Below are 24,149 nucleotides of genomic sequence, written 5' to 3' on the forward strand. Positions count from 1 at the left end.
GGAAAAGTAGAGGAGAACAGATACAATTAGTAAGCATTTCATTGTAAGGTATACCTACACTTAAAGTCTCAAATATTAATATACAAATTACATTTATTAAGTCAATAAATCAATTTCTGTATTACAAATTCAAAATGCAATCATCTAATACAAATGCTAAATTATGGAATTAAAATACAATTTCTGTTGGCACATATACCCACAGACACAGGTTGGACTGACCAGTTAAACTGTCCTAATGACCAGACACAGAGGACTGACCAGTTAAACTGTTCTAATGACCAGACACCGAGGACTGACCAGTTAAACTGTTCTAATGACCAGACACCGAGGACTGACCAGTTAAGCTGTTCTAATGACCAGACACCGAGGACTGACCAGTTAAACTGTTCTAATGACCAGACACAGAGGACTGACCAGTTAAACTGTTATAACGACCAGACACAGAGGACTGACCAGTTAAACTGTTCTAATGACCAGGATGGACTGACCAGTTAAACTGTTATAACGACCAGACACAGAGGACTGACCAGTTAAACTGTCCTAACGACCAGACACAGAGGACTGACCAGTTAAACTGTTCTAACGACCAGACACAGAGGACTGACCAGTTAAACTGTTTTTATGTACAGGTCCCTGCCTGGGATCAAATCCTCTTTATCGGTCTTCCCTTCATTTAACCAAGTGAAAATCCACTCTACTAAAAACAGATTGATTGATTAAACTAGTTCTATTGATTGATTGATTGATTGATTAATTAAACTCCTCACCTCTCTCGTCAGACTGCATCTGTGCCTCCAGGTCTTCAGGGGAGATGTAGAACTCTGGTTCCTGATCCACGGGCGGCCGCGGTTTACACTTCCCACAGCAGCAGTTACAGCAGCAGCACAGACAGCAGCAGAAGTAGCAGCCAGTCGCCAAGCCACAGAAGATGAACAGGCCCTGCAGAGAGAGGAGACCGTCAGGGAGGGGTCAGAGGTGAGACACACAAACTGGTGACTTTTTTAATTGATCTTGAGGGGTGAAATTTACCGGGAACTAATCACCACCCCACGTCCATCACTACATTTACCGGGGACTAATCACCACCCCCACGTCCATCACTACATTTACCGGGGACTAATCACCACCCCCACGTCCATCACTACATTTACCGGGGACTAATCACCACCCCCACGTCCATCACTACATTTACCGGGGACTAATCACCACCCCCACGTCCATCACTACATTTACCGGGGACTAATCACCACCCCCACGTCCATCACTACCTTTACCGGGGACTAATCACCACCCCCACGTCCATCACTACCTTTACCGGGGACTAATCACCACCCCCGCGTCCATCACTACATTTACCGGGGACTAATCACCACCTCCATCACTACCTTTACCGGGAACTAATCACCACCCCACGTCCATCACTACATTTACTGGGGTATCATTTGGCTATCTAAGCTGAAGGTCTAACTAGCCACTAGCCCGGATGACCCCCTCATTGATTCCATCTTCTTGATAGAGGCACACACACAACCCCCCCCCCCCCCCCCGTTGTCTTACCCCGGCCCACCAGGAGGACGAGACGTTGTCTTACCCCGGCCCACCAGGAGGACGAGACGTTGTCTTACCCCGGCCCACCAGGAGGACGGGACGTTGTCTTACCCCGGCCCACCAGGAGGACGAGACGTTGTCTTACCCCGGCCCACCAGGAGGACGAGACGTTGTCTTACCCCGGCCCACCAGGAGGACGAGACGTTGTCTTACCCCGGCCCACCAGGAGGACGAGACGTTGTCTTACCCCGGCCCACCAGGAGGACGAGACGTTGTCTTACCCCGGCCCACCAGGAGGACGAGACGTTGTCTTACCTTGGCCCACCAGGAGGACGAGACGTTGTCTTACCTTGGCCCCACCAGGAGGACGAGACGTTGTCTTACCTTGGCCCCACCAGGAGGACGAGACGTTGTCTTACCAGGAGGACGAGACGTTGTCTTACCTCGGCCCACCAGGAGGACGAGACGTTGTCTTACCCCGGCCCACCAGGAGGACGAGACGTTGTCTTACCCCGGCCCACCAGGAGGACGAGACGTTGTCTTACCCCGGCCCACCAGGAGGACGAGACGTTGTCTTACCCCGGCCCACCAGGAGGACGAGACGTTGTCTTACCCCGGCCCACCAGGAGGACGAGACGTTGTCTTACCTTGGCCCACCAGGAGGACGAGACGTTGTCTTACCTTGGCCCCACCAGGAGGACGAGACGTTGTCTTACCTTGGCCCCACCAGGAGGACGAGACGTTGTCTTACCTTGGCCCCACCAGGAGGACGAGACGTTGTCTTACCAGGAGGACGAGACGTTGTCTTACCTCGGCCCACCAGGAGGACGAGACGTTGTCTTACCTCGGCCCACCAGGAGGACGAGACGTTGTCTTACCCCGGCCCACCAGGAGGACGAGACGTTGTCTTACCTTGGCCCCACCAGGAGGACGAGACGTTGTCTTACCAGGAGGACGAGACGTTGTCTTACCCCGGCCCCACCAGGAGGACGAGACGTTGTCTTACCTCGGCCCACCAGGAAGACGAGACGTTGTCTTACCCCGGCCCACCAGGAGGACGAGACGTTGTCTTACCTCGGCCCACCAGGAGGACGGGACGTTGTCTTACCTCGGCCCACCAGGAGGACGGGACGTTGTCTTACCTCGGCCCACCAGGAGGACGAGACGTTGTCTTACCTCGGCCCACCAGGAGGACGAGACGTTGTCTTACCTCGGCCCACCAGGAGGACGAGACGTTGTCTTACCTCGGCCCACCAGGAGGACGAGACTTTGTCTTACCAGGAGGACGAGACGTTGTCTTACCATGGCCCCACCAGGAGGACGAGACGTTGTCTTACCCCGGCCCCACCAGGAGGACGAGACGTTGTCTTACCCCAGCCCCACCAGGAGGACGAGACGTTGTCTTACCTTGGCCCCACCAGGAGGACGAGACGTTGTCTTACCTTGGCCCCACCAGGAGGACGAGACGTTGTCTTACCTTGGCCCCACCAGGAGAACGAGACGTTGTCTTACCAGGAGGACGAGACGTTGTCTTACCTTGGCCCCACCAGGAGGACGAGACGTTGTCTTACCCCGGCCCCACCAGGAGGACGAGACGTTGTCTTACCTTGGCCCACCAGGAGGACGAGACGTTGTCTTACCTCGGCCCACCAGGAGGACGAGACGTTGTCTTACCCTGGCCCCACCAGGAGGATGAGACGTTGTCTTACCTAGGCCCACCAGGAGGACGAGACGTTGTCTTACCCCGGCCCCACCAGGAGGACGAGACGTTGTCTTACCTTGGCCCACCAGGAGGAGAGGACAAAGTAGGTGTTGACGTTCTCTTCTCCAAACTGCTCGGCCACGTACAGTCCCAGGGATCCGTACTTATCATAGATGTTCCTCTTGGTACGGTCGTTCAGGATGGAGTGGGCGTTGTTGATTTCCTTAAACTTATCAGCAGCCTCGGGGTTGTCTGGGTTCTTGTCTGGGTGGAACTTCAGGGCCAGTTTCCTGATTGGACGGAGAACAGGTGTGGTTATGAGAGAGAGACAATGACATAATGATGAAACGCATAGAATTGAGCGTGTTTCAGCCAAAGTCAAACGTAAAACAATCACTTCTGTTCCCTGTTTCAATGTTCAGCCCTCATGCACCACATCTCTGTTTCCCTCTAGTGGACAGTGATAACAGGAAGTCTAGTGGACTGTGTCTCATAGTGAACAGTGATAACAGGAAGTCTAGTGGACAGTGATAACAGGAAGTCTAGTGGACAGTGATAACAGGAAGTCTAGTGGACAGTGATAACAGGAAGTCTAGTGGACAGTGATAACAGGAAGTCTAGTGGACAGTGATAACAGGAAGTCTAGTGGACAGTGATAACAGGAAGTCTAGTGGACAGTGATAACAGGAAGTCTAGTGGACTGTGTCTCATAGTGGACAGTGATAACAGGAAGTCTAGTGGACAGTGATAACAGGAAGTCTAGTGGACAGTGATAACAGGAAGTCTAGTGGACAGTGATAACAGGAAGTCTAGTGGACAGTGATAACAGGAAGTCTAGTGGACAGTGATAACAGGAAGTCTAGTGGACAGTGATAGCAGGAAGTCTAGTGGACTGTGTCTCATAGTGGACAGTGATAACAGGAAGTCTAGTGGACAGTGATAACAGGAAGTCTAGTGGACTGTGATAACAGGAAGTCTAGTGGACAGTGATAACAGGAAGTCTAGTGGACAGTGTTAACAGGAAGTCTAGTGGACTGTGTCTCATAGTGGACAGTGATAACAGGAAGTCTAGGGGACTGTGATAACAGGAAGTCTAGTGGACTGTGTCTCATAGTGGACAGTGATAACAGGAAGTCTAGTGGACTGTGATAACAGGAAGTCTAGTGGACTGTGATAACAGGAAGTCTAGTGGACAGTGATAACAGGAAGTCTAGTGGACAGTGATAACAGGAAGTCTAGTGGACAGTGATAACAGGAAGTCTAGTGGACTGTGTCTCATAGTGGACAGTGATAACAGGAAGTCTAGTGGACAGTGATAACAGGAAGTCTAGTGGACTGTGATAACAGTAAGTCTAGTGGACTGTGATAACAGGAAGTCTAGTGGACTGTGATAACAGGAAGTCTAGTGGACTGTGTCTCATAGTGAACAGTGATAACAGGAAGTCTAGTGGACAGTGATAACAGGAAGTCTAGTGGACTGTGTCTCATAGTGAACAGTGATAACAGGAAGTCTAGTGGACTGTGATAACAGGAAGTCTAGTGGACTGTGATAACAGGAAGTCTAGTGGACTGTGATAACAGGAAGTCTAGTGGACTGTGTCTCATAGTGAACAGTGATAACAGGAAGTCTAGTGGACTGTGTCTCATAGTGAACAGTGATAACAGGAAGTCTAGTGGACAGTGATAACAGGAAGTCTAGTGGACTGTGTCTCATAGTGAACAGTGATAACAGGAAGTCTAGTGGACTGTGATAACAGGAAGTCTAGTGGACTGTGATAACAGGAAGTCTAGTGGACTGTGATAACAGGAAGTCTAGTGGACTGTGATAACAGGAAGTCTAGTGGACTGTGATAACAGGAAGTCTAGTGGACTGTGATAACAGGAAGTCTAGTGGACTGTGATAACAGGAAGTCTAGTGGACTGTGATAACTGGAAGTCTAGTGGACTGTGATAACAGGAAGTCTAGTGGACTGTGTCTCATAGTGAACAGTGATAACAGGAAGTCTAGTGGACAGTGATAACAGGAAGTCCAGTGGACAGTGTCTCATAGTGAACAGTGATAACAGGAAGTCACTCCCTCCCTCCCTCCCTCATGGTTGCATTATCTACATCAAATTAGCTTCTAGACCACAAACCCAGTCTGCTACATTAGTCAGACAATTACTTTGTGACTGCCACCGTTGAGGTTCTGCCTGGTGGGATTCAGGAGTGTGATTTAGCGTCGACAACTGGATTCAGGAGTGTGATTTAGCGTCTACAACTGGATTCAGGAGTGTGATTTAGCATCGACAACTGGATTCAGGAGTGTGATTTAGCGTCTACAACTGGATTCAGGAGTGTGATTTAGCGTCAACAACTGGCTCCATTACAGCTGACATGCCACCCAAGAGGAAGAGAGAGGCTCTATATCAATGACTTAAAAATCTGGCCTGGCTTCCTCCTCATTACTTCCACCGATGGAGAAATGTGAAGTGGTTGGACAACATGGTGGAAGGAGCTCATTATTAGGCTGGCTTTTGCCTGGACAGAAGAGACAGGCGTATTCTACTGTACTATGTAGTACACTAATATGTACCACACAGTAATACAGTGCCTTCGGACCCCTCAACTTTTTTACACATTGTTACGTTACAGCCTTATTCTAAAATCTATTTAAAAAAATTAAAATCTACACACAACACCCCATGAAAAATGTTGTTATATAAATGTGAAATATCACATTTACATAGGTATTCAGACCCTTTACCCAGTACTTTGTTGAAGCACCTTTGGCAGCGATTACAGCCTCTAGTCTTCTTGGGTATGACGTTACAAGCTTGGCACACCTGTATTTGGGGAGTTTCTCCCATTCTTCTCTGCAGATCCTCAAGCTCTGTCAGGTTGGATGGGGAGCGTTGCTGCACAGTTATTTTCAGGTTTCTCCAGAGATGTTTGATCGGGTTCAAGTCCGGGCTCTGGCTGGGCCACTCAAGGACATTTAGAGACTTGTATCGAAGCCACTCCTGCATTGTCTTGGCTGTGTGCTTTGGGTCGTTGTCCTGTTGGAAGGTGAACCTTCACCCCTGTCTGAGGTCCTGAGCGTTCTGCAGCAGTTTTTCCCTCAAGGATCTTGCTGTACTTTGCTCTGTTCATCTTTGCCTCGATCCTGACTAGTCTCCCAGTCCCTGATGCTGAAAAACATCCCCACAGCATGATGCACAGATGTGAAGCTTGGCATTCAAGCCAAAGAGTTCCATCTTGAAACAGAGAATCTTGTTTCTCATGGTCTGAGAATCCTTTACGTGACTTTTGGCAAACTCCAAGTGGGCTGTCATTAGTCAGACAATTTTTACTGACGAGTGTCTTCCGTCTGGCCACTCTCCCATAATGGCCTGATTGGTGGAGTGCTACAGAGATGGGAGAACCTTCCAGAAGGACAACCATCTCCACAGAGGAACTCAGGAGCTCTGTCAGTGACCATCGGGTTCTTGGTCACCTCCCTGACCAAGGCCCTTCTCCCCCGGTTGTTCAGTTTGTTTCGGGCGGACAGCTCTAGGAAGAGTCTTTGTGGTTCCAAACTTCTTCCATTTAAGAATGATGGAGGCCACTGTGTTCTTGGGGACGGACCTTCATTGCTGGAGAAATGTTTTGGTACCCTTCCCCAGATCTGTGCCTCAACACAATCCTGTCTCGGACCTCGACGGACAATTCCTTCGACCTCATGGCTTGGTTTTTGATCTGACATGCACTGTCAAGTGTGTGACCTTATATAGACAGGTGAGTGCCTTTTCAAATCACGTCAAATCAATTGAATTTACCACAGGTGGACTCTAATCTATTTGTAGAAACATCTCAAGGATGATCAATGGAAACAGGATGCACCGGAGATCAATTTCAAGTCTCATAGCAAAGGGTCTGAATACTTATGTAAATAAGGTATTTCTGTTTTTTTATTTTTAATAAATGTGCAAACATTTCTAAAAACCTGTTTTCGCTTTGTCATTATGGGTGTGTAGATTGCGGAGGAAAAACATTTATTTAATACATTTTAGAATAAGGCTGTAACGTAACAAAATGTGGAAAAAGTCAAGGGGTCTGAATACTTTCCGAATGCACTGTATGTAGCACACTGTAATATGTAGAGGCATCCCGAGTGGTGCAGTGATCTAAGACACTGCATTGCAGTGCTAGCTGTGCCACTAGAGATTCTGGGTTCGAGTCCAGGCTCTGTCGCAGCCAGCCACGACTGGGGCGGCGCACAATTGACCCAGCATCGTCCAGGTTAGGGGAGGGTTTGGCCGGCAGGGATGCCCTTGTCCCATCGGGCACTAGCGACTCCTGTGGCGGGCCGGGCGCAGTGCACGCTGACACGGTCGCCAGGTGTACGGTGTTTCCTCCGACACATTGGTGCGGCTGGCTTCCGGGTTAAGTGGGCGTTGTGTCAAGAAGCGGTGCGGCTCGGCTGGGTTGTGTTTCGGAGGACGCACGGCTCTCGACCTTCGCCTCTCCCGAGTACGTACGGGAATTGCAGCGATGAGACAAGACTAACTACCAAAATGGATACCATAAAATTGGGGAGAAAAAGGGGTAAAATAAAAAATGAAATGAATATGTAGTACATCTGCCCTGTAGGACTTCTTGATGTTCTCGTCGACCCCCAGGACCAGGTAGAGTTAAGGTGTTGTCTACTAATAGTGTGTCGTGTCCTGGTGTAGTGGTGTATATTGTTACCTGTAGGACTTCTTGACGTCCTCCGGCGTGGCGTTCTTGTCGACACCCAGGACCAGGTAGAGCGAGTCTCCTGACGTAGACAGAGAACGCTGTCTCTGCGCCTCAGCTGCCATGATGACCACTCCCTCTCTCTTTCAGTCTCTCTCACACACACACTCCCTTGTTCGCTCACAGCCTCACCAGTCTAAGAGAGGAGGAGAGAAGGGAGAAAAGAGACATGAGAGAGAGAGGGGGGGAAGAGAAGGGAGAGAGAGAGGGATGAGAGAGAGGGGGGAGAGAGGGGGATAGAAGGAAGAGAGGTTTGCTAATTAATAAAAATAAAAATAGGAAGAGTCTTAAGGGTTCGAAACTTCTTCCATTTAAGAATGATGGAGGCCACTGTGTTCTTGGGGACCTTCAATGCGGCAGACATTTTTTTTTTTTTTTTAAACCGTTGCTCTGACATGCACTGTCAACTATGGGACCTTATATAGACAGGTGAATGCCTTTCGAAATCATGTCCAATCAATTGAATTTACCACAGGTGGACTCCAATCAAGTTGTAGAAACATTTAAAGGATGATCAATGGAAACAGGATTCACCTGAGCACTATTTCAAGTCTCATAACAAAGGGTTTGAATACTTTATTTTTTAATAGATTTGCAAAAGATTTTTTTGTTGTTGATTTCTCATTATGGGGTATTGTGAAGTCATTATGGGGTTTTGTGATGTCATTACGGGGTTTTGTGATGTCATTATGGGGTGTGGGGAGAGGGATAGAGTGGTGAGGGAGAGAGAGAAAAATGATGGAGCAGAGCAGAAGCTATGGCTTTCGAAGATGTACTATGAGCTGGTGGTGTGAATGTGTGTGTGTGTGTGTGTGTCTCAAGTCTGTCCAGAAACTGGTCAAATACATCTAAAACTGTGGGCTGGGAGGGGACAGACAAATCTACTCCTCTTTAGTCAGATCTTAAAAGTCATGCAGCCTATTAACCAATAGACAAAGAGTGTTTACTCTCCCTCTGGGTTATTCTAGTGGCAGTCAAGACTCCTTGACCCTCTGGGTTATTCTAGTGGCAGTCAAGACTCCTTGACCCTCTGGGTTATTTTAGTGGCAGTCCAGACTCCTTGACCCTCTGGGTTATTCTAGTGGCAGTCCAGACTCCTTGACCCTCTGGGTTATTCTAGTGGCAGTCAAGACTCCTTGACCCTCTGGGTTATTCTAGTGGCAGTCCAGACTCCATGACCCTCTCCCTCTGGGTTATTCTAGTGGCAGTCCAGACTCCATGACCCTCTCCCTCTGGGTTATTCTAGTGGCAGTCCAGACTCCATGACCCTCTCCCTCTGGGTTATTTTAGTGGCAGTCCAGACTCCATGACCCTCTCCCTCTGGGTTATTCTAGTGGCAGTCCAGACTCCATGACCCTCTGGGTTATTCTAGTGGCAGTCCAGACTCCATGACCCTCTGGGTTATTCTAGTGGCAGTCCAGACTCCATGACCCTCTGGGTTATTCTAGTGGCAGTCCAGACTCCATGACCCTCTGGGTTATTCTAGTGGCAGTCCAGACTCCATGACCCTCTGGGTTATTCTAGTGGCAGTCCAGACTCCATGACCCTCTGGGTTATTCTAGTGGCAGTCCAGACTCCATGACCCTCTGGGTTATTCTAGTGGCAGTCCAGACTCCATGACCCTCACCCTCTTGGTTATTCTAGTGGCAGTCCAGACTCCATGACCCTCACCCTCTGGGTTATTCTAGTGGCAGTCCAGACTCCTTCACCCTCTGGGTTATTCCTAGTGGCAGTCCAGACTCCATGACCCTCTGGGTTATTCTAGTGGCAGTCCAGACTCCATGACCCTCTCCCTCTGGGTTATTCTAGTGGCAGTCCAGACTCCATGACCCTCTGGGTTATTCTAGTGGCAGTCCAGACTCCATGACCCTCTGGGTTATTCTAGTGGCAGTCCAGACTCCATGACCCTCTGGGTTATTCTACTGGCAGTCCAGACTCCATGACCCTCTGGGTTATTCTACTGGCAGTCCAGACTCCTTCACCCTCTGGGTTATTCTAGTGGCACTCCAGACTCTTTGCCCTCTCCCTCTGGGTTATTATCAGGCTATTCACAGCCTTGTCACAGCCTTGTTCACCTTGTCTGCCTGCTCTGACAGGACCACTGCACAAAAATAACCCCAAGAGGCAGGCAGTAAAGGCAGGCAGTAAGGCACCCACGCAGCAGGACATACCGCTGGTTAAGGATAATCTGCTCATTTCCTTCGACAGCCCTGTGGGATTAACCAGAGGTGGAGCCAGAGCCAACAGTCCTAGACTCCGACTGATCTAGGCTCAGTTTTTAATAATCCTCCATAGTGGTTCAGGTTAGGCTATGGGGGAGGGTAACTGGTCCTAGATCAGTGACTAAATGCCAGTGGGTGGGGCCCATAGTGTTAGGGGGAAGGGTTAAAGTGCGGCACACACAACCTCACGTGACACCCGGGCAGAAGGCTGGGTCAGTATTATCTGACTGGAAGAGGAGGAGGAGGAGGGAACATTAGGTCAGTATTATCTGACTGGAAGAGGAGGAAGAGGAGGGAACATTAGGTCAGTATTATCTGACTGGAAGAGGAGGAGGAGGAGGGAACATTAGGTCAGTATTATCTGACTGGAGGAAGAGGAGGAGAAGGGAACATTAGGTCAGTATTATCTGACTGGAGGAAGAGGAGGAAGAGGAGGGAACATTAGGTCAGTATTATCTGACTGGAAGAGGAGGAGGAGGGAACATTAGGTCAGTATTATCTGACTGGAAGAGGAGGAAGAGGAGGAGGAGGGAACATTAGGTCAGTATTATCTGACTGGAGGAAGAGGAGGAGGGAACATTAGGTCAGTATTATCTGACTAGAGGAAGAGGAGGGAACATTAGGTCAGTATTATCTGACTGGAAGAAGAGGAGGAGGAGGAGGAGGGAACATTAGGTCAGTATTATCTGACTGGAGGAAGAGGAGGGAACATTAGGCCAGTATTATCTGACTGGAGGAAGAGGAGGGAACATTAGGTCAGTATTATGTGACTAGAGGAGGAGGAAGAGGGAACATTAGGTCAGTATTATCTGACTGGAGGAAGAGGAGGAGGGAACATTAGGTCAGTATTAACTGACTGGAGGAAGAGGAGGAGGGAACATTAGGTCAGTATTAACTGACTAGAGGAAGAGGAGGAGGGAACATTAGGTCAGTATTATCTGACTGGAAGAGGAGGAAGAGGAGGGAACATTAGGTCAGTATTATCTGACTGGAAGAGGAGGAGGAGGAGGGAACATTAGGTCAGTATTATCTGACTGGAGGAAGAGGAGGAGGAGGGAACATTAGGTCAGTATTATCTGACTAGAGGAAGAGGAGGGAACATTAGGTCAGTATTATCTGACTGGAAGAAGAGGAGGAGGAGGAGGAGGGAACATTAGGTCAGTATTATCTGACTGGAGGAAGAGGAGGGAACATTAGGTCAGTATTAACTGACTGGAGGAAGAGGAGGAGGAGGGAACATTAGGTCAGTATTATCTGACTAGAGGAAGAGGAGGAGGAGGAGGGAACATTAGGTCAGTATTATCTGACTGGAGGAAGAGGAGGAGGAGGGAACATTAGGTCAGTATTATCTGACTGGAGGAAGAGGGAACATTAGGTCAGTATTATCTGACTGGAGGAAGAGGAGGGAACATTAGGTCAGTATTATCTGACTGGAGGAAGAGGAGGAGGAGGAGGGAACATTAGGCCAGTATTATCTGACTGGAGGAAGAGGGAACATTAGGTCAGTATTATCTGACTGGAGGAAGAGGAGGGAACATTAGGTCAGTATTATCTGACTGGAGGAAGAGGAGGAGGAGGAGGGAACATTAGGTCAGTATTATCTGACTGGAGGAAGAGGAGGAGAAGGGAACATTAGGTCAGTATTATCTGACTGGAGGAAGAGGAGGAGGGAACATTAGGTCAGTATTATCTGACTGGAAGAGGAGGAAGAGGAGGGAACATTAGGTCAGTATTATCTGACTGGAAGAGGAGGAGGAGGGAACATTAGGTCAGTATTATCTGACTAGAGGAAGAGGAGGGAACATTAGGTCAGTATTATCTGACTGGAAGAAGAGGAGGAGGAGGAGGGAACATTAGGTCAGTATTATCTGACTGGAAGAAGAGGAGGAGGAGGGAACATTAGGTCAGTATTATCTGACTGGAAGAAGAGGAGGAGGAGGGAACATTAGGTCAGTATTATCTGACTGGAGGAAGAGGAGGAGGGAACATTAGGTCAGTATTATCTGACTGGAGGAAGAGGAGGAGGGAACATTAGGTCAGTATTATCTGACTGGAAGAAGAGGAGGAGGAGGGAACATTAGGTCAGTATTATCTGACTGGAGGAAGAGGAGGAGGGAACATTAGGTCAGTATTATCTGACTGGAGGAAGAGGAGGGAACATTAGGTCAGTATTATCTGACTGGAAGAAGAGGAGGAGGAGGAGGGAACATTAGGTCAGTATTATCTGACTGGAGGAAGAGGAGGGAACATTAGGTCAGTATTAACTGACTGGAGGAAGAGGAGGAGGGAACATTAGGTCAGTATTATCTGACTAGAGGAAGAGGAAGAGGGAACATTAGGTCAGTATTATCTGACTAGAGGAAGAGGAGGAGGGAACATTAGGTCAGTATTATCTGACTAGAGGAAGAGGAGGAGGAGAAGGGAACATTAGGTCAGTATTATCTGACTGGAGGAAGAGGAGGAGGGAACATTAGGTCAGTATTATGTGACTAGAGGAGGAGGAAGAGGGAACATTAGGTCAGTATTATCTGACTGGAGGAAGAGGAGGAGGGAACATTAGGTCAGTATTATGTGACTAGAGGAGGAGGAGGAGGGAACATTAGGTCAGTATTATCTGACTGGAGGAAGAGGAGGAGGGAACATTAGGTCAGTATTATCTGACTGGAGGAAGAGGGAACATTAGGTCAGTATTATCTGACTGGAGGAAGAGGAGGAGGAGGGAACATTAGGTCAGTATTATCTGACTGGAGGAAGAGGAGGAGAAGGGAACATTAGGTCAGTATTATCTGACTGGAGGAAGAGGAGGAGGAGGGAACATTAGGTCAGTATTAACTGACTGGAGGAAGAGGAGGAGGGAACATTAGGTCAGTATTATCTGACTGGAGGAAGAGGAGGAGGAGGGAACATTAGGTCAGTATTATCTGACTGGAGGAAGAGGAGGAGAAGGGAACATTAGGTCAGTATTATCTGACTGGAGGAAGAGGAGGAGGAGGGAACATTAGGTCAGTATTATCTGACTGGAGGAAGAGGAGGAGGAGGGAACATTAGGTCAGTATTATCTGACTGGAGGAAGAGGAGGAGAAGGGAACATTAGGTCAGTATTAACTGACTGGAGGAAGAGGAGGAGGGAACATTAGGTCAGTATTATCTGACTGGAGGAAGAGGAGGAGGGAACATTAGGTCAGTATTAACTGACTGGAGGAAGAGGAGGAAGAGGGAACATTAGGTCAGTATTATCTGACTAGAGGAAGAGGAGGAGGGAACATTAGGTCAGTATTATCTGACTAGAGGAAGAGGAGGAGGAGGGAACATTAGGTCAGTATTATCTGACTGGAGGAAGAGGAGGAGGAGGGAACATTAGGTCAGTATTATCTGACTGGAGGAAGAGGAGGAGGGAACATTAGGTCAGTATTATCTGACTAGAGGAAGAGGAGGAGGGAACATTAGGTCAGTATTATCTGACTGGAGGAAGAGGAGGAGGAGGGAACATTAGGTCAGTATTAACTGACTGGAGGAAGAGGAGGAGGGAACATTAGGTCAGTATTATCTGACTGGAGGAAGAGGAGGAGGGAACATTAGGTCAGTATTAACTGACTGGAGGAAGAGGAGGAAGAGGGAACATTAGGTCAGTATTATCTGACTAGAGGAAGAGGAGGAGGAGGAGGAGGGAACATTAGGTCAGTATTAACTGACTGGAGGAAGAGGGAACATTAGGTCAGTATTATCTGACTGGAGGAAGAGGAGGAGGGAACATTAGGTCAGTATTATCTGACTGGAGGAAGAGGAGGAGGAGGGAACATTAGGTCAGTATTATCTGACTGGAGGAAGAGGAGGAGGGAACATTAGGTCAGTATTATCTGACTGGAGGAAGAGGAGGAGGAGGAGGGAACATTAGGTCAGTATTATCTGACTGGAGGAAGAGGAGGAGAAGGGAACATTAGGTCAGTATTATCTGACTGGAGGAAGAGGAGGAGGGAACATTAGGTCAGTATTATCTGACTGGAGGAAGAGGAGGAGGGAACATTAGGTCAGTATTATGTGACTAGAGGAGGAGGAAGAGGGAACATTAGGTCAGTATTATCTGACTGGAGGAAGAGGAGGAGGGAACATTAGGTCAGTATTATGTGACTAGAGGAGGAGGAGGAGGAGAAGGGAACATTAGGTCAGTATTATCTGACTGGAGGAAGAGGAGGGAACATTAGGTCAGTATTATCTGACTGGAGGAAGAGGAGGAGAAGGGAACATTAGGTCAGTATTATCTGACTGGAGGAAGAGGAGGGAACATTAGGTCAGTATTATGTGACTAGAGGAGGAGGAAGAGGGAACATTAGGTCAGTATTATCTGACTGGAGGAAGAGGAGGAGGAGGGAACATTAGGTCAGTATTATCTGACTGGAGGAAGAGGAGGAGAAGGGAACATTAGGTCAGTATTAACTGACTGGAGGAAGAGGAGGAGGGAACATTAGGTCAGTATTAACTGACTGGAGGAAGAGGAGGAGGGAACATTAGGTCAGTATTATCTGACTGGAGGAAGAGGAGGAGGGAACATTAGGTCAGTATTAACTGACTGGAGGAAGAGGAGGAAGAGGGAACATTAGGTCAGTATTATCTGACTAGAGGAAGAGGAGGAGGGAACATTAGGTCAGTATTATCTGACTAGAGGAAGAGGAGGAGGAGGAGGGAACATTAGGTCAGTATTAACTGACTGGAGGAAGAGGGAACATTAGGTCAGTATTATCTGACTGGAGGAAGAGGAGGAGAAGGGAACATTAGGTCAGTATTATCTGACTAGAGGAAGAGGAGGAGGGAACATTAGGTCAGTATTATCTGACTAGAGGAAGAGGAGGAGGGAACATTAGGTCAGTATTATCTGACTAGAGGAAGAGGGAACATTAGGTCAGTATTATCTGACTGGAGGAAGAGGAGGAGGGAACATTAGGTCAGTATTATCTGACTAGAGGAAGAGGAGGAGAAGGGAACATTAGGTCAGTATTATCTGACTAGAGGAAGAGGAGGGGAAGGGAACATTAGGTCAGTATTAACTGACTGGAGGAAGAGGAGGGGAAGGGAACATTAGGTCAGTATTATCTGACTGGAGGAAGAGGAGGAGGAGGGAACATTAGGTCAGTATTATCTGACTAGAGGAAGAGGAGGAGGGAACATTAGGTCAGTATTATCTGACTGGAGGAAGAGGAGGAGGAGGGAACATTAGGTCAGTATTATCTGACTGGAGGAAGAGGAGGAAAGGGAACATTAGGTCAGTATTATCTGACTAGAGGAAGAGGAAGGAACATTAGGTCAGTATTATCTGACTGGAGGAAGAGGAGGAGGAGGGAACATTAGGTCAGTATTATCTGACTGGAGGAAGAGGAGGAAAGGGAACATTAGGTCAGTATTATCTGACTAGAGGAAGAGGAAGGAACATTAGGTCAGTATTAACTGACTGGAGGAAGAGGAGGGGAAGGGAACATTAGGTCAGTATTAACTGACTGGAGGAAGAGGAGGGGAAGGGAACATTAGGTCAGTATTATCTGACTGGAGGAAGAGGAGGAGAAGGGAACATTAGGTCAGTATTATCTGACTGGAGGAAGAGGAGGAGGGAACATTAGGTCAGTATTATCTGACTAGAGGAAGAGGAGGAGGGAACATTAGGTCAGTATTATCTGACTAGAGGAAGAGGAGGAGGGAACATTAGGTCAGTATTATCTGACTGGAGGAAGAGGAAGAGGAGGAGGAGGGAACATTAGGTCAGTATTATCTGACTAGAGGAAGAGGAGGAGGAGGAGGGGACATTAGGCCAGTATTATCTGACTGGAGGAAGAGGAGGAGGGAACATTAGGTCAGTATTATCTGACTGGAGGAAGAGGAGGGAACATTAGGTCAGTATTATCTGACTGGAGGAAGAGGAGGGAACATTAGGTCAGTATTATCTGACTAGAGGAAGAGGAGGGAACATTAGGTCAGTATTATCTGACTGGAGGAAGAGGAGGGAACATTAGGTCAGTATTATCTGACTAGAGGAAGAGGAGGAAGAGGGAACATTAGGTCAGTATTATCTGACTGGAGGAAGAGGAGGAGAAGGGAACATTAGGTCAGTATTATCTGACTGGAGGAAGAGGAGGAGGAGGGAACATTAGGTCAGTATTATCTGACTAGAGGAAGAGGAAGGAACATTAGGTCAGTATTATCTGACTAGAGGAAGAGGAGGAGGGAACATTAGGTCAGTATTATCTGACTAGAGGAAGAGGAAGGAACATTAGGTCAGTATTATCTGACTAGAGGAAGAGGAAGGAACATTAGGTCAGTATTATCTGACTGGAGGAAGAGGAGGAGGGAACATTAGGTCAGTATTATCTGACTAGAGGAAGAGGAGGAGGGAACATTAGGTCAGTATTATCTGACTAGAGGAAGAGGAGGAGGGAACATTAGGTCATTATTATCTGACTAGAGGAAGAGGAGGAGGGAACATTAGGTCAGTATTATCTGACTAGAGGAAGAGGGAACATTAGGTCAGTATTATCTGACTGGAGGAAGAGGAGGAGAAGGGAACATTAGGTCAGTATTATCTGACTGGAGGAAGAGGAGGAGGGAACATTAGGTCAGTATTATCTGACTAGAGGAAGAGGAGGAGGAGGGAACATTAGGTCAGTATTATCTGACTAGAGGAAGAGGAGGAGGGAACATTAGGTCAGTATTATCTGACTAGAGGAAGAGGAAGAGGAGGAGGGAACATTAGGTCAGTATTATCTGACTAGAGGAAGAGGAGGAGGGAACATTAGGTCAGTATTATCTGACTGGAGGAAGAGGAAGAGGAGGAGGGAACATTAGGTCAGTATTATCTGACTGGAGGAAGAGGAAGAGGAGGAGGGAACATTAGGTCAGTATTATCTGACTGGAGGAAGAGGAGGAGGGAACATTAGGTCAGTATTATCTGACTAGAGGAAGAGGAGGAGGGAACATTAGGTCAGTATTATCTGACTGGAAGAAGAGGAGGGAACATTAGGTCAGTATTATCTGACTAGAGGAAGAGGAGGTGGGAACATTAGGTCAGTATTATCTGACTAGAGGAAGAGGAGGAGGGAACATTAGGTCAGTATTATCTGACTAGAGGAAGAGGAGGAGGAGGAGGGAACATTAGGTCAGTATTATCTGACTGGAGGAAGAGGGAACATTAGGTCAGTATTATCTGACTAGAGGAGGAGGAGGAGGGAACATTAGGTCAGTATTATCTGACTGGAGGAAGAGGGAACATTAGGTCAGTATTAACTGACTGGAGGAAGAGGAGGAGAAGGGAACATTAGGTCAGTATTAACTGACTAGAGGAAGAGGAGGAGGGAACATTAGGTCAGTATTATCTGACTGGAGGAAGAGGAGGAGGGAACATTAGGTCAGTATCAACTGACTAGAGGAAGAGGAGGAGGGAACATTAGGTCAGTATTATCTGACTGGAGGAAGAGGAAGAGGAGGAGGGAACATTAGGTCAGTATTATTATACATTTCCACATCAGTGAGTCACCGGCTGCTGTTTCCCCCAGGACTACACTGAATAATGATGTCATATGTTGGTACTGGTAGTGTACACACACACAGTCTAGGCAGGGCTAACCTATATGATGTAAACACAGCACCTCCTTTAACACAGTGTTGTGGTAGGGAAGGATGAGGGTAGACTCACTCACTAGTTACCAGTAGACTAGGGCTGCATTCCAAACACTTAAAAAGACACACCCTCTCCCCCTCAAACCTCAAATGAAGTGGACACTTCTAATGACGTCTGACGAGTTGACACTTGCAGGGCAAGGGAAGAATGAATTCATTTTAAAATGGACCTCTCTTGGCTGGAAATGTGCCACTCGTTTGTCCCACCATTGTGTTTTCAGTCATCATGGAACCACCGCTATCTGTTGTTTGTGATTTATATGCTCCACAGTCAATTATGATCCATTTTATATCTTGGCCTCGAAGACAACGCATCCGCAGACATCGAAAATTAGCCATCCGACTATATCCGGTAAAATCGAATATTACAATGTATAAGTGTGATAAAGGAAATCTGTAAGCAAAATAATGTTTCTAAAAACTAAACAAAAAAACATCTTACTTTTATAATATGCGTTTGAGCCGTCATCTGCATTAATAGCACAATTTCTAACTTATTTACATTTCTTTTTTTACTTACAATTACTTCTCAATATTAACGTTGGTTTTAAGTTTTGGCTGACTTTTCTTAGCAGATGTACAATCATCGCGAATTGAATTATGTGGCGTTTCAGGCCCCGAAGTGAACATAATTGTACACTCACAAACTCGATCAAAAACGAGGGCCGAGGGGCTTACGTTGCCAACTTCCCTTGTTCGGCTAACCATTTGGAGCGACGACAAAAATGCTCGCAGGGATTCCCCCCCAAGGGCACAAGGCGAGGGTAAGTGGAGGACGGTGTGACTCTAATGAGTTTGAAACTAGAGCTCAGAAATTGAGGGAAGGCCAAGGGTGGAAACATAGTCTGCAGGGTACAACAGCTTTATGGCACCTAGGCGAGTCAGTTCAATTATTTTACGATGAAGACCTAGGAACAGTGGGCCTTGTTCAGGGGCAGAATGACAGATTTTTGTCAGCTCAGGGGATTCGATCTAGCAACCTTTCGGTTACTGGCACAACACTCTAACCACTAGGCTACCTGCCGCCCCTTGTGTCGAGCTCAATTGAGAACTTTGAAATTGACTCCCAACATGAGTTGAAATTCAAATTGAATTGGCCACCCCCAACAAGATGTAGAATTTTCATTTGATTGACAGGAAGTGAAATTTAATTGTACTGCAATTCCACTCAATCATATAACATTCCTTGAATATGACAGGTCACACTTCCAGAGACCAATGTTCATATAGGCTTACGCTTCTAAACTTAATGCTTAGAATAGGCAATTATATTTCCACCAACCATTTCATTTGTTCGTTTGGCTTCTTTTTGAAGGATTTATGGTCAACTTAGTCCGTGTGTCTCAGCTGGTAGAGCGCAGTGCTTGCAACGCCAGGGTTGTGGGTTCGATTCCCACAGGGGACCAGTACGAAAAAGTATGCACTTACTACGGTAAGTCTCTCTGAGTAAGAGCGTCTGCTAAATTACACATTTAAACTTGAGGGTTAGACTAATGCATTCTGGGAAATGTAGTACCTTCCCCCCCATATTGAACAGAATTTAAGTGATTAATGTTTGATGTACAGGATGAAACAATTCTGTATCCTGTTAACTGCTTAAATTAAAAAAAATGTATGCTCTGGTTTCCTGCTGCTGAATGTCTCTTCCCCTCTCTCGTCTCTCTCTCGGTCTCTCTCTCTCGTCTCTCTCTCGGTCTCTCTCTCCTCAGGTGAGCCGTGTGTGTGTGTCTCCTCAACATGAATCAGATAAAGGTCCCGGCTGTGCATGTGACACCATCATCACCGCCTAGCTCGACTCTTTGAGTGTTTCCATAGCTACGGAGCCTTCTAGGGAGCCTGTCTCCAGGACGATCTACAGTTGAAAGAGCAGTTGCAAACTAGTCCTACACGTTGTATTATCCATCTGGTGAACCTTTAGGGATGGCCACCTCTAGAGAGTCCATGTCCGACACTAGAACCATAGTGATGATCTTTTGAGTGGGGTATCATTTTTGGAACAGGGTGCGATATAACACGTTTCATTGAGGACTGTATTTTGTTGAGAGGCTCTCAGTGACAACAAGTGGTAATTCCAAGTGGAGAAAAAAAACCTCTCTTGCCTTTGGTATGTTTCTCTTCACACTGCAACTGTTCAGCATTGGGCCAAGAGGAGGCCGGGCCAAGGGGAGGCCGGGCCAAGGGGAGGCCGGGCCAAGGGGAGGCCGGGCCAAGGGGAGGCCGGGCCAAGGGGAGGCCGGGTCAAGGGGAGGCCGGGTCAAGGGGAGGCCGGGCCAAGGGGAAGCCGGGCCAAGGGGAGGCCGGGCCAAGGGGAGGCCGGGCCAAGAGGAGGCCGGGCCAAGGGTAGGCCGGGTGTATTAGAAACACTTGGCATGTCTGTGCCACATTACTTACAGCTTGCAGCAATGCATTTACATAGACAGTAATAGGTGTGTATTGTTTATCGTGCAACAAAGGGGACTCGAGGTGTTTTCCTGTGATAAGAGCTCAGAGTAGTGGAGTGGGCTGCTAATCAGTGACTGTCTGAGGTAATAGTGACGATGGAAAAACAGCCTCAGTATAATGACTGGTCCAGGCTATATGAACCACGAGCCCAGAACCTCAGGGGCTACCGAGTAGGCGCAGGGGTCTAAGGCGTGGTTCGAATCCAGGCTGTATCACAACCGGGCCGTGATTGGGAGTCCCATAGGGCGGCGCATAATTGGCCCAGCGTCGTCCGGGTTTGGCCGTCATTGTAAATAAGAATTTGTTCTTAAGTCCATGTAAATGCATTAAATCAGCTTTGATCATATTACTAGCCTCCCTACACTGGTTTAATCAGCTTTGATCATATTACTAGCCTCCCTACACTGGTTTAATCAGCTTGGATCATATTACTAGCCTCCCTACACTGGTTTAATCAGCTTGGATCATATTACTAGCCTCCCTACACTGGTTTAATCAGCTTGGATCATATTACTAGCCTCCCTACACTGGCTTCCTGTTAAGGCAAGGGCTGATTTCAAGGTTTTACTGTTAACCTATAAAGCGTTACATGGGCTTGCTCCTACCTATCTTTCCGAGTTGGTCTTGCCGTACATACCTACACGTACGCTACGGTCACAAGACGCAGGCCTCCTAACTGTCCCTAGAATTTCTAAGCAAACAGCTGGAGGCAGGGCTTTCTCCTATAGATCTCCATTTTTATGGAACGGTCTGCCTACCCATGTGAGAGACGCAGACTCGGTCTCAACCTTTAAGTCTTTATTGAAGACTCATCTCTTCAGTAGGTCCTATGATTGAGTGTAGTCTGGCCCAGGAGTGTGAAGGTGAACGAAAAGGCACTGGAGCAACGAACCGGCCTTGCTGTCTCTGCCTGGCCGGTTCCCCTCTCTCCACTGGGATTCTCTGCCTCTAACCCTATTACAGGGGCTGAGTCACTGGCTTACTGGTGCTCTTTCATGCCGTCCCTGGGAGGGTCACTTGAGTGGGTTGAGTCACTGACGTGATCTTCCTGTCCGGGTTGGCGCCCCCCCTTGGGTTGTGCCGTGGGGGAGATCTTTGTGGGCTATACTCGGCCTTGTCTCAGGATGGTAAGTTGGTGGTTGAAGATATCCCTCTAGTGGTGTGGGGGCTGTGCTTTGGCAAAGTGGGTGGTGCTATATCCTGCCTGTTTGGCCCTGTCCGGGGGTATCATCGGATGGGGCCACAGTGTCTCCTGACACCTCCTGTCTCAGCCTCCAGTATTTATGCTGCAGCGTAGCCCAGACTGTATACAGAAAAACAGACAACGTAGCCCAGACTGTATAGAGACAGCAGACAGCGTAGGCCAGACTGTATAGAGGACAGCAGACAGCGTAGCCCAGACTGTATAGAGACAGCAGACAGCGTAGCCCAGACTGTATAGAGACAGCAGACAGCGTAGCCCAGACTGTATACAGCGTAGACCAGACCAGTAACCACAAAGCTAACCAGTAACCACAAAGCTAACCAGTAACCACAAAGCTAACCAGTAACCACAAAGCTAACCAGTAACCACAAAGCTAACCAGTAACCACAAAGCTAACCAGTAACCACAAAGCTAACCAGTAACCATAAAGCCCAGACTGTATACAGCGTAGACCAGACCAGTAACCACAAACATACATCTGTGATCTTTAAAGGAAGTTGCCTTAAGGGACAAGGAGGGAGTATGTCTCAGTTAACATTGGAATTAATATTGTAACTAAAAATGGTCATTTCCACATCTTGCCTGCAGCAGAAAGACTGTCAATAGCACAAGTCTAAGGCCTATACACAATGAACTTGTTGACACTAGACGCTAGGTCTTGTTGCTACCACAAATAAAAAGGTTGGCCATATTTGGATCCGGGCTTCTCCTACTGGCTGTGACCTGCCTAATAACAAAGCATTTGATTTATGATATCATCTATAGTCACAATGAAGTCACAATGAAGTCACAATGGTGCGGAGAAAGTCCCTTGAGATGTGCGCGTCATTTATTTTTCCATTAATTAACTCGACAAGTCAGTTAAGAACAAATTCTTATTTACAATGACAGCCTACCGGGGAACAGTGGGGTTAAATGCCTTGTTCAGGTGGCAGAACGACAGATTTTTACCTTGTCAGCTCAGGGATTCGATCTTGCAACCTTTCGGTTACCGGCCCAACGCTCTAACCACTAGGCTACCTACCTGCCACCCCAGATGGTCAGAATGTTTTTGCGTTCTAGAAATCGTGGGAGAGGTAGACAAATCCAAATCCAGACTCATGAAGCTACACGTGATGCAAAAACTGAGAGAGGAAGGTTATTTCTACGATATAAGTGGATTGATGAGATTGTTACACCGATGTTGTGGAGTCCGGGCTGATGTTCTCCTGCCTGTCTAGTGGCTAACTATCCACATCGCTCTGGTCAACTGGCGGTTGTTTCCCACCATCAGTCTGGATTTGCCTTACCTCTCCCACGATATCTAGAACGCAAAAAAACACATTCTGATTGGTCCTAGAAAGCGACGGGTTGAGACCAGAGCCCGGCCTACATGATGATATTATCCACTTTGATTGGTTAGGAGGCGATCCAAATCGCTGATCAATATGTTGTGTACAACACCTCTAATTTTGAAGTGGCACAAACGAATTCTAGGACGGCAGTTTCAGACTGAATGTATGTAGAGATCGATAGAGTCTTCCGGCTGAGATGTTTGAATCATAACGCCCGGAGACGGAGGTTGGAAACAACTGGATTCATTCGTTTTCAGGGAGGAAATGGAAAACAGAGCCTGTGACACGACTTCCACTTCTGGATGTTAACAAGGCGACACGCCATCTTAACTCGACAATTACTGGATTGGTGGAAGAGGTCGGAACCTCCCCCGACTGTTTTTCCCCTCCCCTTTGCATTTACACCAGGAAGTGGCATCATGCAGGGAAACATCGGAAGCCATTCACTTTGAATAGAAGGAAAGCGAGAGAATGAGTGAGGGGGGGGGGCAGTTGAGTGATGCGAGCACGGGGCGAGGGAACTGAACAGGGAGGGACTAAAGTTGGGGAATGCTGAACTTTATAAAACGGGTTGGTTGCTCAGCAACAAAAGCGACACGTATACAACTATGGGGTAAAACAGACGGGGTAAAACAGACGGGGTAAAACAGACGGGGTAAAACAGACGGGGTAAAACAGACGGGGTAAAACAGACGGGGTCGGATTAGACTGTTGACAAAATGTCAACTATATTTAGTCTCCAATGTTTATTGAAAACATAAATACATTTGCACAATGAGCACTTTAGGTAAAGCCCCGCCTTATCTCAGCTCACTGGTCACCATAGCAGCACCCACTCGTAGCACACGCTCTAGCAGGTATATCTCACTGGTCACCCCCAAAGCCAATTCCTCCTTTGGTCGCCTTTCCTTCCAGTTCTCTGCATGCCAATGACTGGAACGAACTGCAAAAAATCACTGAAGCTGGAGACTCATATCTCCCTCACTAGCTTTAAGCACCAGCTGTCAGAGCAGCTCACAGATCACTGCACCTGTACATAGCCCATCTATAAACAACCAATCCGACTACTGCATCCCCATACTGTATTTATATATCTTGCTCCTTTGCACCCCAGTATCTCTCCTTGCACATTCATCTTCTGCACGTCTACCATTCCAGTGTCTAATTGCTATATTGTAATTACTTCGCCACCATGGCCTATTTATTGCCTTACCTCCCTTATCTTACCTCATTTGCACTCACTGTATATAGACTTTTTGTTTTCTTTTTGTTCTACT

At 47.5% G+C, this 24,149-nt stretch overlaps 1 protein-coding gene across 1 annotated transcript in view; it reads right to left on the bottom strand.

The window, feature by feature from the left end:
* LOC129829539 (dnaJ homolog subfamily C member 5-like) overlaps positions 1–24,149 on the bottom strand; it is a 34,642-nt gene that overhangs the window by 7,669 nt on the left and 2,824 nt on the right. The window contains exons 2-4 of the mRNA XM_055891294.1: positions 7,964–8,147; positions 3,330–3,543; positions 771–942 (exon numbers count right to left, since the gene is read on the bottom strand). Coding sequence (XP_055747269.1) covers positions 771–942; positions 3,330–3,543; positions 7,964–8,076 — 499 coding nt within the window. The 5' untranslated portion in view covers positions 8,077–8,147. The remainder of the gene's footprint in view (positions 1–770; positions 943–3,329; positions 3,544–7,963; positions 8,148–24,149) is intronic.

The sequence above is a fragment of the Salvelinus fontinalis genome, chromosome 31, assembly GCF_029448725.1.
Source record: "Salvelinus fontinalis isolate EN_2023a chromosome 31, ASM2944872v1, whole genome shotgun sequence".
NCBI lineage: Eukaryota > Metazoa > Chordata > Actinopteri > Salmoniformes > Salmonidae > Salvelinus > Salvelinus fontinalis.